Source organism: Giraffa tippelskirchi, chromosome 7 (assembly GCF_054371585.1).
Source record: "Giraffa tippelskirchi isolate mGirTip1 chromosome 7, T2T-mGirTip1v1.2.pri, whole genome shotgun sequence".
NCBI lineage: Eukaryota > Metazoa > Chordata > Mammalia > Artiodactyla > Giraffidae > Giraffa > Giraffa tippelskirchi.
Window position 1 is genome coordinate 39,118,898 of NC_137281.1, and position 14,969 is coordinate 39,133,866.

The 14,969-nt window shown below is 37.2% G+C and overlaps 1 protein-coding gene across 4 annotated transcripts in view; it reads left to right on the forward strand.

The window, feature by feature from the left end:
- Window positions 1-14,969, forward strand: part of RPGRIP1L (RPGRIP1 like) — a 98,069-nt gene that overhangs the window by 52,828 nt on the left and 30,272 nt on the right. For all 4 annotated transcript variants that reach the window (XM_081514412.1, XM_081514413.1, XM_081514411.1 and 1 more), the window contains 6 exons: window positions 2,962-3,340; window positions 7,257-7,447; window positions 7,601-7,681; window positions 9,475-9,576; window positions 10,388-10,550; window positions 12,332-12,405. In XM_081514412.1, the coding sequence (XP_081370538.1) occupies window positions 2,962-3,340; window positions 7,257-7,447; window positions 7,601-7,681; window positions 9,475-9,576; window positions 10,388-10,550; window positions 12,332-12,405 (990 nt within the window). The remainder of the gene's footprint in view (window positions 1-2,961; window positions 3,341-7,256; window positions 7,448-7,600; window positions 7,682-9,474; window positions 9,577-10,387; window positions 10,551-12,331; window positions 12,406-14,969) is intronic.

Genomic DNA, 14,969 nt, shown 5'->3' on the forward strand with positions numbered 1-14,969 from the left:
TTACAACCCTTTTATGACACGGAAATTTTATAGTATTTCTTTATATTACCATGCTTTAAACTGAAATCACTTTCTTTCACAGCCATCAAGTGGCTTTTTTTTTAAACTTTTTATGTCAAAATAATCATACACTTAACAGGAAGTAGCAAAAATGTACAGAGGTCCCGTGTAGCCTTCACCCTGCTTCTCCCAGTTGTAATATTTTATGTGACTATAGTATAGTATCAAAGCCAGGAGATTGACATTGGAACAATTCTATTAACTAGGCTAGTACTATTAACTAGGCTACAGACTTTATTCAGATTTTCTAAGGTTTTACATGCACTTATGTGTGTATGCATGTACACATACGTAATTTGTGTATATCTGTGTGTGTGTATGTTTGTGAAGAAGCAGAGTTCAGTGCAGTTTTTATCGTGTATATAATCATGTAACAACCACCACAATCAAGATAGAGAATTGATCTGTCACCCCAAAGGAACTCCCTTGTGCTATCCAGGACACTTTTGAAAAACAGAATTGCAATGCTAATATTACACATCAGTTGTAACTTTCATTATAATTTCTGCTGTTAGGGAAATGAATAGCTGTTCTTGGAGTTTCAGTTATTCTTTCTTTCCAACCGTTTCCAACTTCTTCCAAGCTGTTTCAGAAACCTGTAGCTTTCTGAAATGCAAAGTAGAATATAAAATGAATATTCTTTTACTGAGAATCAAAGGTTTAAAAGCAATTCCTCAGAGTAGCGTTTTCCAAACTGTGTTTCATGAAGTCTTAACAGTCTTATTTCCAGAAGAATTCCATGATCCAATAAATCCAGGAAAGACTGAATTGAACAAAATTAAATAAGATCCTTGACTTTAGGGCTTTTCATGTATAATTCGAATCTCAAGAGGAAGCATGAAGTATACACTTAAGTAACAAAGGGATAGAATATAGTAGAAATATTTTGGAATGTCTGTTCAAGGCACAATTCTCTTTTTTCATTTGGAACTGCCCTCTCTTCCAATCCACGGGGCTGGGCCCCTGGTGGCCAGCTTTACATTTGATGTTCCTGCTCTCTCCCACTCCACCCAATTATAATTAATGATTTAGTAATAGCCACCTGCCTCCAACTGAGCCAATCAGATTCTGCTTTCTGAGATCAAGAGAAAGTAAGACTCTCCATGGCTGAAACGTAGGAAACTAGGAGCAATGGGGCAGCCATCTGCTACCATGTTAAACTGCAAAGGAAAGAAAATGTATCTAGAAAGAGAATAATGAACAAGCATACAGAGAAAAATGAAGAACTAGATGGAGAGTAAATTCCTATAGTTTTCCAGTCCCATTCCCTTCCTAAGACACAACCACATTTCTGCTACACAGTTCTGTGAAATAGCCCTACAGCCTTATATTAAAGGCTTCCAAGGTGGAACAGTGGTAAAGAATCCGCCTGCCAGTGCAGCAGATGTTAGAGATGTGGATTCAATCCCTGGGTCGGGAAGATCCCCTGGAGAAGAAAATGGCAACCCACTCCAATATTCTTCCCAGGAAAATTCCATGGACAGAGGAGCCTGGTGGGCTACAGTCCATGGGGTTGCAAAAGAATCAGACATGACTGAGTGACTATGCATGCTCTTATATTAAAGTCTCTTTTCATTGTATTTGCTTGGTGAAATCAGTTTTTATAGCTTTCAATTAAAAGAACCATGATTAATATAACGTTGATTTCCAAACTTAAAGAATGGCACCCATTTCCCAGCGATTATCTTTCTGGATTAGTGTTCTTCAGAGCACACCTTGGCAAATGCCATTATGAAAAAGGGAATTAGAAATAATGAAACCACATGATTTATTAATTTTTGTAATTTGAAGAGTTTTAGACTCCCAGTTTGTGACTTGAATGAGCCATTTACTGGTGGAACTTCAGCTTTTGTGGGTAGGCTTGAAGGGAGAAGCAGAAGGGGTACTTTGTAAATCAGTCCACTCAGCCCTCTATAGCCGGATGCAAACTAGCCCTGGAAAAGCAGTACTGTGATTCCCTTCTCAGATTTCCCGTATCCATACCACCAGATGTCTCCACTAAGGAGATTATGACTTCAGTTCTGTTTTCTTTCTCTCATAAGCTTCTCTAGAATCAAAAGTTCCAGATGTTCAATCCAGATTCAAAAATACAGTGAAAGATGGGAGGTAGAGAATTCTCTGACATTGCAACACTGCATTGTTTTGTCCCATATCACATCGGCTACAAAAGGCTTAGCAGTTCGTCAGGGCAGTTGTTCACTAGAGTACTTGTGTGCCGATTGCCTGAGTGATAGTTCCATAGAGGACCGTAGAGTAGTTTCCAACTCTGCCTGATAACTCCCTTTGCTCATCTCTCTTCTGAAATGTCCCTCCAATCCAAGATTTTACCCCTCTAAAGTTTATCTCTCACTCTGTTCCCTTGTTCCTTGGCCTCAGGTATCTGTGTCCCCAAATCCCATTGGTTCAGGATGAGGGCCAACCCAAATGTAACAAAATCGTCTTTCTGAGTAGGTACCACCAAGTTCATTAGTTCTCACTTAAGAATGAGATATGATCAGAATAACTGGAATGGTTGAAGGATTAGCTCTTAATAAAATTGTAAACTAGGGGACATTTATCTTTGAACCTATCTGCTCACTTTACCTGTTAAGCATTAAATAGAATTTAAAAACATCAGACTATTTTCTTGGCTTTATTTGGTTTTTTTGTTTGTTTGTTTTAACAGCAATCTCTACATGTATGCTCAGTCTTTTATAGTTGCTGCTAACAGCGTCTGTACACAGGTTCTAGAGAATATTGGTTTTGAATAAGCGTCAAGAGTCTTTTACTGAGAAATCCACTATTAAGTGAAAATCTGCAGTCTTTTTCTCCATTTACAAAATTATTGTGTTTGGGGGTTGGCAGCTGCTGGTTACTTTTGATTGTATTACTACTGTAATATAAATATGTATGTTTTTCCAGTTAAGTCATCAAGCACCCAAAACTGCTCAGCTCAGTTCTGCTGATTCCACAGACGGCAACTTAAATGAACTTCATATTACAATAAGATGTTGCAACCACCTGCAGTCCCGATCAAGCCACCTTCAGCCACACCCATATGTTGTGTACAAGTTTTTTGATTTTGCAGACCATGACACAGCCATCATTCCCAGTAGCAATGATCCACAGTTTGATGATCATATGTGTTTCCCAGTGCCGATGAATATGGATTTGGATCGATACCTTAAGTCAGAGTCTCTGAGTTTTTATGTATTTGATGATAGTGATATCCAGGAGAATATTTACATAGGAAAAGTCAATGTGCCTCTGATTTCATTGGCACATGACAGATGTATTTCAGGTAAGCCTATTTCTTGAATCCATGAAATTGTTTAAAAAAAAAAAAGACCTAAATTATTCCTCAGTGTTATTGATACTATCTATTTGTAACTAATCTTTTCTAGCCTTAATCTTAAACTTTGGACCCACAATATTATATTTTTGTAGTTATTTTCTTAATAGTTATTCTAAGGATTACAATATACACCTCAACGTGACACAATGCACTTAAACTTAATGCTGATAACTTTCATTGAAATTTAGAAAAATCTATCCCAATATAATTCCATTCCCTCCTCCTTCCTTTGTGATACTGTTGTTATATATATATATATATGTATATGTATACGTAGTATACCTATATGTGTTATAGACCCAACAGTACAATGTTAGTTATTGCTTTATAAAACTTTATGGCCTTTAAGAGAAGGGAGAATATGTGTAATTATAGGAGACTTTTATACTAACGTATTTAGCATCTCTGGTATTTGTATCTTCATTTGGGTTTCAGTTACTGTCTGGTGTCATTTTCTTACTCCAAATAGCTCTATTTCCTTTCCATCTTTTGTGTTATTATTTCATGTATTTTTTATCTTTATATATTATAAATCCAAGATAATAATTTTATAATTATGCAGTTGTTTTTTAAATCAGTTAAGAAATGAGGAAAAACATATTTATACTTTTTCTAATTACCTATGTAATTACCTTTATTCACCTCTGTTTCTTCATACTGATATGAGTTACCATCTGGTATTAGTTCCTATTAGCCTGAAGACATTCTTCTAATTTGTCTTGTGAGTCAGGTCTGCTGGCAGTGAATTCACTTAAGCATTGTTATCTGGCAATGTCTTTATATGTAGCTTTTATCTTCTGAAGGATAGTCTTGCTGGATATCATATTCTTAGTTGTCAGGTTTAGTTTATTTAAGCACTTTGACTATATCAGACAGTTGATTCTGGCATTCATTGTTTCTAATGAGAAATCATCTGTTAATCTTGTTATGGTTCCCTAATACATGATACAATTTTCAAGATTTTCTTTCTTTTTTGGGGGGGTGGGGAGGGCATTCAACAATTCCACTAGGATGTGTTTAGTTGTGGATCCTTTGTGCTTTTTCTACTTATAATTTGTTGAGCTTCTTTATGTATAGGGTACTGTTAGGTATCAAATTGGGGGAAGTTTTCTGCCCTTATTTCTTCAGTTATTTGTTTCTGCCCTTTCTTCCACTTCTTAGGTTCCTGTTTCACATATGTTCATATGTTTAATGGTGTCCTGTCTCTGAGGCTCTGTTCATTTTTCTTCATTTTTTTCTTTTCAGCTTGGATAATCACTATTGATTAGTCTTCCAAGTTCATTGATTCTTCTGCCAGCTCATATCTCCTACTAAGCCCCTGTATTGAATTTTTTCATTTCAGTAATTATATTTTCACCTCCAGAACTCCTTTTTAGTTCTCTCTCTTTTTATCGAGATATGGGTGATGTATAATATGTTACAGGTATACAACATAGTGATTAGTCATTTTTAAGGATTATACTCCATTTATAGTTATAAAATATTAGCTATATTCCATATTTTATAATATATTCTAGTTCTCTTTTTTATAATTTCTCTCTCATGTTCTCTGTTTTATAATTCATTGTCATCACACTTTAATTCTTTAAATATGGTTTTTTTTAGCTCTTTGAACATATTTACAGTAGCTGCTCTTAGGTCTTTGTCTGCTAAGTCTAACATCTGGATGCCCTGAGAGAGCATCCAGGGTGACATTTTGTCTGTGTATGTAGCACATTCTCCTTCCTGTTTCTTTGTGTATCTCATGAATTTTTTTTTGCTGTTGTTTAAAGTTGGACATTTAGGACACTGCATTTTAGAATCTGTAGATTCTAACCCTCCACAGGGTTTCTGTTGCTGCTATTTTTGTTTGGTGACTTGGCCTGTAACAGTTCTGTAGTTTTGTTTCCCTTGCTATAGCCACTGATGTCTCTGCTAAGTTTTTGTTTTAATTGTAAGCCTGAACATAGTTTAGTGGTCAGCCTATGGTTGTTGAAAGTTGTATTCAAACACTTTGAGCTGTCAGGCTTCCACCCTTTGCCTATGGGTCAATGTATGGCTTAGGTAATGCATTCAATGTTTAGATAGTCTATAAGTCTCACATTCAGCCAGGGACAAGTAGCTTCTTGTTGTTCAATTGCTAAGTCATGTCCAACTCTGTGACCCCATGACTTGCAGCATGCCAGGCTTCCCTGTCCTTCACCATCTCCCAGAGGTTGCTCAAACTCATGTCCACTGAGTGGCCAAATATTGGAGCTTCAGCTTCAACATCAGTCCATCCAGTGAATATTCAGGGTTGATTTCCTTTAGGATCGACTGGTTTGATCTCCTAGTTGTCCAAGGAACTCTCAACAGTCTTCTCCAGCACCACAGTTCAAAAGCATCAATTCTTCAGTGCTCAGCCTTCTTTATGGTCCAACTCTCACATCCATACAGGACTACTAGAAAAACCATAGCTTTGACTATATGGACCTTTGTTGGCAAAGTGATGTCTCTGCTTTTTAATATACTGTCTAAGTTTGTCAGGTAGCTCTCATAGCTTAGTCAATAAAGAATCTGCCTGCAATGCAGGAGGCCTGGGTTCGATTCCTAGTTGGGAAAATCCCCTGGAGAAGGAAATGGCAACCCACTCCAGTATTCTTGCCTGAAGAATCCATGGACAGAGGAGCCTGGCAGGCTGCAGTCCATGGGGTCGCAAGAGTCGGACACAACTTAGCGACTAAACCACTAGGTTCGCCATAGCTTTCCTTCCAAGGAGCAAGTGTCTTTTAAGTTTGTGACTGCAGTCATCATCTGCAGTGATAAGTCTGCCATTGTTTCCATTTTTTTCCCATCTATTTGCCAAGTACCTTACTAGGGCCTTTTCTGACTCCTATTGTTCTTACTGAGGTTCAGTAGATTTTCTTGAACAAGTGCTTTTTAATTTGTTGTATACCTTTGATCAATTTCTGGAGTTCTTAAATGAATATTTTTGACCATTTTATGTGGTTTTACCATTGCTTTTTGTGGAAAATATTTACTAATCTCTTCACTCAGCCATTCTGTAAGTCTCACCTATGCCTATAATAGAAGTTTCTCACCTCCCTATATTCCACCTGTATCCTTTTTTTCTACTTAAAGTCTAAAGTTGTTTAGTTTTCCTAGCCAGCCATTAAAAGAAGTGTCAAACACTTGAGAACTAAGTAAAGGATACCCCTAAACAAAAGTTATGCTTGGAATATAGGTTTGTTTTTTTCGAGTCAGGGATTTTCATATTGAAACCTCTAGTATAATGATTAAAATGTGTGACTCAGAATTACATATTCAGCTAGGTGATACTTTATGTTTTGGATGATTTGTTTATTTTATAGACATTTTTTGCTGTGCTGCTGTTAATTTGGAATGATTTAACAGATCCCAGTAAAATATATTTAAAATTAGAATAAAATAATGTAGTAAGATAAGGACTCCTTAGGATATATACATTATTATATATAGATAAATTTTGAAGTTTTAATGTATTTTTGTACAGAGACACAAGAATATCAAGTCAAAATGAAGGTCCTTATTTGAGCTATAATCCAGATAATATCTTAGAAGAAGGCTAAAAATTCTGAAGAATCTCTGAATTTAATTTCAATGAATTAAAATATTTATAAGTCAATTTTCTCCTCTTTGAATCGGTATTATCTGTGAGGTCTTAACTTTTAAAAGCAGGCTGCTTGAGAAATGAACCTGTCATAGATCCTTTTGTCTCATTTTACTCTCTTAAGCCATTTGAGTTGTGAGTAAAAGCTAAACTTATGTGTAAAGTTGTGGGTAGTTTCTTTTTGCTGTTCTTTAATTCTTATGGTAATAAAACTTCCCTCTAGCATTAATTACAATTATTTTTGTAATTTGACAGGAATATTTGAGTTAACAGATCATAAAAAGCATCCTGCTGGAACCATTCAAGTTACATTGAAATGGAAATTTACTTACCTTCCCCCAAGTGGTTCTATAACAACTGAAGACATAGGAAATTTCATACACAAAGAAGAGTCAGAGGTTGTTCAAAGACTACCTCCAACATCCTCTGTTAATGCACTAATTGTAGTGAGTAACAGTGACTTTGAATTTCCTATAAAATTATTATTATTCCTACATAATTATTGTCATTATTATTTCTTAATAAATAGCCACATAAAAGAGAAAAAAATCTGAAAAGTATGTTCATTATACTCAGTTTGACATATTGGTTTATCTTAGGCACCAACACCTAAGCCAAGACGTTTAACACCTAAAGATAAGAAGGTATCTTTTATGGATAGCACACCACATCAGCATTATGTAAGTAGTAAACATTCAAAATACTGCTTCCCCCCCACCCCCGCATAACAAATATTTGAAATAAATGAATAGTATACCCTACCTGATTAAATAGAAACAGGTAAATAAAACACTTCTTCTTCTTTTATAATGTTACCTTTGTAATTGGCACTGTGTGTAAACGATCTTACTCTTGATCTGAATCTCCCGTTGGCCCCATGCCTCTCTCCAGATAACCGCCTCCAGTCCTCTTTCCCCATTTACCATAAAGCAAAACAGAACAAAACTCTTCAAAAAGTTGTCTTAATTCTGTCTCCCTTTCCTCAAACTGTTCCTTGCTCCCACTAGTAAAACTTTTCCTCATTAAAACCACTTTTGCTAAGGTCACAGTGACCTTCACTTTGCTATATCCAGTGATCAAGTCCCTGTCCCTTTCTTAATCTCCCAGTAACTTTTGACACAGTAGGATACTTGCTCCTTTCTCTCTTGGCCTTTGGGATACCATGCCTTCCTAGTTTTCCTCCAGCTTAACTTACTCTTCTTTCTCATTCACCTGGAGCATATCTCTAAATGCTGAAGTTCCTCAGCAGTCAAACTTTAGCCCTAGACCTCTTCTCTTCTCAGTCTGCATCTAGGTAAAGAGACCTTATCCAAAAAAACCCCAAAACTAATGAACAAACGTAACAAAACAAAAGCATAGTCATAGATCATCACAGAAACAAAGAACAAATGTGGTTGCTAGAGGGATTGAGGAAAAGAAAAAAATAGACAAAAGAGATTAGGAGACACAAACTCCCAATTGTAAAATGCGTGGGTCACGGATATGAAATGTACAATATGGGGAACACAGTAACTGTGCAGTATCTTTGTATGCTGACACAGCCTAATCACTGTGCTTATTGTAGTGATCATTTTGAAATGTATAGAAACATCAGATCACGGTGTATTTTAACAGAAAACTAATACAGTGTTATAGGTCAATTATACTTCAAAACCACATACATACACTGCTGCTGCTGCCGCCGCTAAGTCGCTTCAGTCGTGACCAACTCTGTGCAACCCCATAGACGGCAGCCCACCATGCTCCGCCGTCCCTGGGATTCTCTAGGCAAGAACACTGGAGTGGGTTGCCATTTCCTTCTCCAAGGCATGAAAGTGAAAAGTGAAAGTGAAGTCGCTCAGTGGTGTCCGACTCCTAGCGACCCCATGGACTGCAGCCTACCAGGCTCCTCCGTCCATGGGATTTTCCAGGCAAGAGTACTAGAGTGGGGTGCCATCACTTTCTCCCATACATACGCTACCATGGGTTAAATAGATAGCCAATGTGAAGCTGCTGTGTGGGCACTGGGTGTTCAACCTGGTGCTCTGTGAAAACCATGAGGGGGTGCAATGGGGCAGGGGTTGGGGGGACGTTCAGGATGGAGGGGACACGTGTGCTTGTGGCTGATTCACACTGTTGTATGGCAGAAGCCAACACACTATTATAAAGCAATTATCCTCCAATTAAAAATAAATTTTAAAAAGCTCATAGAAAAAGAGATCAGATTTCTGGTTACCAAAAGCAGGGGATGGGGAAGGGAGAATTGGATGAATGTGGTCAAAAGTACAAACTTCCAGTTGTAAAGTAAATAAGTATTAGGGATATAATGTCCAACATGATAAATATAATTAATACTGCTATATGTTATGTATGAAACCTGTTAAGAGAGTAAAGGCTAAGTGTGTATGTATGTGTGTGTGAAAAAGTCTTGGGATGATTTAGGATTTAATAAAAAATACAAAATAACATGCGCACATTTTCACATTAATATAAGGAGACCTCTACTCTTCCTGAAGATAGGAAGGAAATTTCGCCAGAAGTGGAACATATACCAGAAAGAGAAATTGATGTGCCAACTGTTTCACATATTCCTGAGGTATGTGTTTATATTAAAATTATTTTGAAAGGTTTCTTTTCTAAATACTTTGTCTTTGGTTTGACATGGATCATTGGGACTTCCTTGGTGGTCCAGTAGTTAAGAATTCCCCCTGCTGATGCAGGGGACACGGGTTCAATCCCTAGTCTAGGAACTAAGATCCCACATGCCGCAGGGCAACTGAGACCGTGAGCCGCAACTTCTGAAGCCTGCACACTGTAGAGCCTGTCACTGCAGAGCCTATCACTGCAACAGGAGAAGCCGCTGCAACCAGAAGCCTGCACACCACAACTAGAGAGTAGCCTCCGCTTGCCACAACTAGAGAAAGCCCATGTGCAGCAACAGAGAGCCCCGTGTGCTGCAATGAAGACCCAGGGTAGCCAAAAATGGGAAAAAAAATTTTTTTTAAAGATATCATATCACTGGGCCTATTTTTATATATGACTTCCTTGGAATAGAAAGATCCAACATAACTAGTGTAATAGTTATAATTATGCAGACATTAGTAGGTAGTAAATACACGTACAAATTAATGTAAAATTACATTGTTTTACAAAATAATGTAATTTTGTAATGATCTCAAAATGTAAAATTCATTTTGAGATTAATGCTTTTTGATCTTTAGTTTATAATCAGATTTTAATTTATCTGCGTATTTTCATTTATGCAGCTAAGTGATTATTTTCTCATGAATCGTATATATAGTGCATGTCTGTATATTTACTTGCTTTATTATCATCCAAGGGCTTCAGCAAGAATGCTATAAATGTGATAAAAGCAATAATATATCACTGTGTTTTTGCTTCTTCAGGTTCCTCAGGAAAGCAGTGTAGATATGGTAAAAGAGAATACTGAGAAAATGCAGCAGGGAAAAGATGACGTTGTGTCTTTACTCTCTGAGGGTCAGCTTGCAGAACGAAGTTTGGCTTCTTCCGAAGATGAAACAGAAATAACTGAAGAACTGCAACCAGAAGGTGACTTCCTTTTTAAATTACCATTATTTCCCTGACTCTCTTTGTTTAATCTGTTCATGCCTCATAGAACATCTTCATTTAATCATGAGTCTACTTCATGATAGCTGTTTCTTGACAGAAATGATGGGATGTAGTTCAGTCTATTCAGGTGTGGATCTTCTTATTTCCAGCTCAGAGCACCACAGCAGAATGCAAGTATTGTTGCTGACCATGTTCCAAATTTATATTTTAAATGACTTTATATTCTCTTTGGGTTCAGTACTATTATCTGGGTTATTCTAGAAAATGAAAGTGAAGTTACTCAGTCATGTCCGACTCTTTGTGAGCCCATGGACTGTAGCCTGCCAGGCTCCTCCGTCCATGGAATTTTCCAGGCAAGAGTACTGGAGTGAGTTGCCATTTCCTTCTCCAGGGGATCTTCCCAACCCAGGGATTGAACCCGTCTCACGCATTACAGGCAGATGCTTTACCTTTTGAGCCACCAGGGAAGTCCTATAAGCCATATGAGGTCACCGCCAAACTGCTGAGCAGGGCTCCTCACTTGCTTCGCGCAGGGCGTGTCATTCATTCACACAAGCACACCGTAGAGTTAGTAAAGTACAGCAGAAAACGTGTTCGCTAGGAGAACAAAGAACTAGAGCTCCAAGCATCCTTACCTTGTCCTGAAGAATCCCAGACGAGCCCCCAAGATGAAAGGTTGTTGCTGGATCACTAATGACGCTGGGGTTCTTGGCCTCCAGAGGAGAAGAATTCAATCCAGGGCCAGAGACGAGGCTTGATTGCTCAGAGCTTTTGTGTAATAAAGTTGTATTAAAGTATAAAAGGGATAGAGAAAGCTTCTGACATAGACATCAGAAGGGGGCAGAAAGAGTGCCCTGGGTTATTCTAGAAGACTTGATTTTTTTTAAATGAAGAAAGAAAGGCAACTTACATACGACATGATTTCACTTATATAAACATCTAGAAAAGGCAAACTAATCTATTGTGACAGAAAGCATTTAAGTGGTTGCCTAGGGAAGGACAAATGGAAATAGAAAGATGCAGGAGGAAAAACTTTACAGGGGGCATGAGGAAATATTGGGGGTGATAGACATGTTCACTATCTTAATTATGGTGATGGTTTTACAGAATTATATATTTGTCAAAACACATATTTCCAAAATGTAAATACAAATTTTGTACACAAATTTGTGTGGTTTATTGTATGTCAGACTTTACACAATAAAAACTGTAAAACTTTTTAAAATATTTTTAAATAGTAGGAATAATTTGATTTTTTACACAATAGTATAGGTTAGGCTGTTTGAAAATATGATTATCATGTTCTTTAAAAAGTTTTTATTGTAATTTTATACTTGAACATGTAATATTTTTATTTCCTTTTCTCTTTTCTAAACTGTAGTTCAGTTCAGTCGCTCAGGCGTATCCGACTCTTTCCGACCCCATGGACTGCAGCACACCAGGCTTCCCTATCCTTCACCATCTCCTGGAGCTTGCTCAAACTTACGTCCATCAAGTTGATGATGCCATCCAACCCTCTCATCCTCTGTTGTCCCCTTCTCCTCCTGCCTTCAGTCTTTCCCAGCATCAGGGTCTTTTCCAATGAATCAGTACTAAAATGTAATGTAAATCTAATTATCTTCAGTGCTAAAAAAATTCAGACATGATTATCATATTTTTCTTTTACAGTTATCCTTGTATGCTTATTTCTCTCCATTTCACAGGGTACAAATGTAATTGGTTTAACAGATTTAAACCAATAAAACTTTATTTCTTAACAGATGAAGAAGACAGATCAGCTTCTGAAAGTGATGAGTGTATTATTCCAGGTCCTATCTCCAAGAATATCAAACAGGTCAGTAACCTGATATCAACCAAAAATGTTCTGAAATAAAGCTGCTTTTCATTCATAGTTCATCAGTCCTTATATATGAAAATCTTAAGGAAGAATATTTCTGGAAAAAATTTAATGTATTATCATAATCCTATCCAAGTAATCATCTAGTATAAGAAAATTTTATTTATACTTTCATTATGTAATGGGCCATAACATATAAGTGTTTGTTTTGCTTACATGTTTTAGAGTACCTAACATCTGTAGCTTCAGTAGTTACTTGTTCAAATCAGTCAACTTCTCTGACTCCTTTGCAGAACCATTATACAAAGATATATTAAATCAAATCTGAACTTTAAAGAATTTCCAAAATGTGAGATTGCCTTTAAAACTGTAGTAAGTTACATATGTAAATTCATAGACTGTTCATATCTAAATATGTCACTGATAAACTGTTAAAGTTGTTTCATTCTACCCAAAAATTAAACTTTCTTAGAAGGTAATTAATTTCATATACATACACTTTGCTTGTTTTGTAGCACATTGCTGAAAAGTAGTATTTATGTAAATTGAAATTTTGAAAAGAAAGTTATACTTTAATTTACATAGGAGGTATCCCACTTACCAGAGCATTTTTCATTGTCAGGGGAGAAAAAAGGTTTTATAAAGTAAACGTAAGTAAAGTCATAGCTCTTTTATTCATCCAAGTTAATTTTCCTGAAATGATTAATTGTATTCCTTTATTTTTTTTTTTTTTTGAATTTCCCCTTTAAAAAAAAAAATAAAAGAAAAAATAGAATTTCTACTTTATTTTTTTAAGAATTGCAATACTTATTCAACTCTTAAAAATCTCACATTTTTTAGCTTAATCTCTCTACTGAATAAGCTCATAGAACAGAACATTTCAGATGTCACAGGTGCCTCCATAAAATAGAGAAATCCATTGTTTCTGTGATTGAGAAACACAAACAGATAATTGATAAATACTTCATCTGTCCAAAGTTTTATTATCATTGTTATATGATTGTTAATTATAATAACATCATTTAACATATAGTGTACTGATATATGGAATTCTCCAGTATTCTTGCCTGGAAAATTTCATGGACAGAGGAGCCTGGCAGGCTACAGTCCATGGGACCACAAAGAGTCAAACATGACTGAGCCAGTAACACTTTCACTTTCACCCACATTAGGGTTTTCCAGGTGGCACAGTGATTAAGAATCTGCCTGCCAATGCAGGAGACATGGGTTCCATTCCTGGATCAGAAGATCCTCTGGAGTAGGCAATGGCAACCTGCTCCAGTATTCTTGCCTGGAAAATTCCATGGGCAGAGGAGCCTGGCAGGGGTCCATGGGCTCTCAGAGTCGGACACGACTGAGCACACACTCATGTACCCACATTAAGGAGTATAATCCGCTTGACTCAGTCTGCCAGCTCAAATGTTAAATCTCATCCAGAGACACCTTAATAGACTTAGCCAGAATACTGTTTGACCAAACATTTGTATACCTCGTGGCCCAGTCAACTTGACATATAAAGTTAACCATCCCATCATTTTACTAAGAACACTCCATTTAAGAGTAGTAAGGCTGCAAGTTTGATTCAGATATTTCTTTTTCACATGCTTCACATTTCTTTCTCAGTAGTTCTTCAAGACTCTGCTTACTTTCATCATGATTTTTGGATACCTTACATGGTTTAGCCTTTGAACATAAAAGTACGAGATACTGAATCAGTCCTAGGGCCTAAGGGACTAGTACCAAAGGATTCATTTCTCTAGCATATTTACAAACAGCACTCATCTCTCTTATTATAACTCAGTGATTCCCAGGGATTCACAATCTGCAATTGGTAATCACGTCTCCCTAAGGTGGTAAATAGAGCATTCTGGCCCTGCCCTCAGGAAGCATTATACTAATTGGGAAGATGTGTTCATGAAAAGTCAAGTATTAATTCATCAGTTACATTGCAATCTAAAACAATCAGGAAACAATACCACCAATGATTAGTAGATATTTGAGCTAAAGAATCGGAGAAGGCAATGGCACCCCACTCCAGTACTCTTGCCTGGGAAACCCCATGGACGGAGGAGCCTGGTAGGCTGCAGCCCATGGGGTCGCGGAGAGTCGGACACGACTGAGCGACTTCACTTTCACTTTTCACTGTCATGCACTGGAGGAGGAAATGGCAACCCACTCCAGTATTCTTGCCTGGAGAATCCCAGGGACGGGGGAGCCTGGAGGGCTGCCGTCTATGGGGTCGCAGAGTCGGACACGACTGACGCGACTAAGCAGCAGCAGCAGCAGCAGAGCTAAAGAATAAAGCTGTTTGGGACCCATCTTCCTCATTTTCCAAATAAGTAAACAGATCTTGAAATAAGGTGACTTAACTGACAGTCATGCCACTAATTAAGGAAGTTCAGAGGAAGGAGAAATTTGGAGTGATTTTTCAATAGACTTCATTAAGGATATGCCCATAAGCTGCTCACCCACCCTCTTTCTTGTGTTTCATGTCTGCTTTTTCTCATTTTAAGCTGATTTTTTTCTGCTTCACTTGCCCAAAGATAGTCCCACAAAATGCC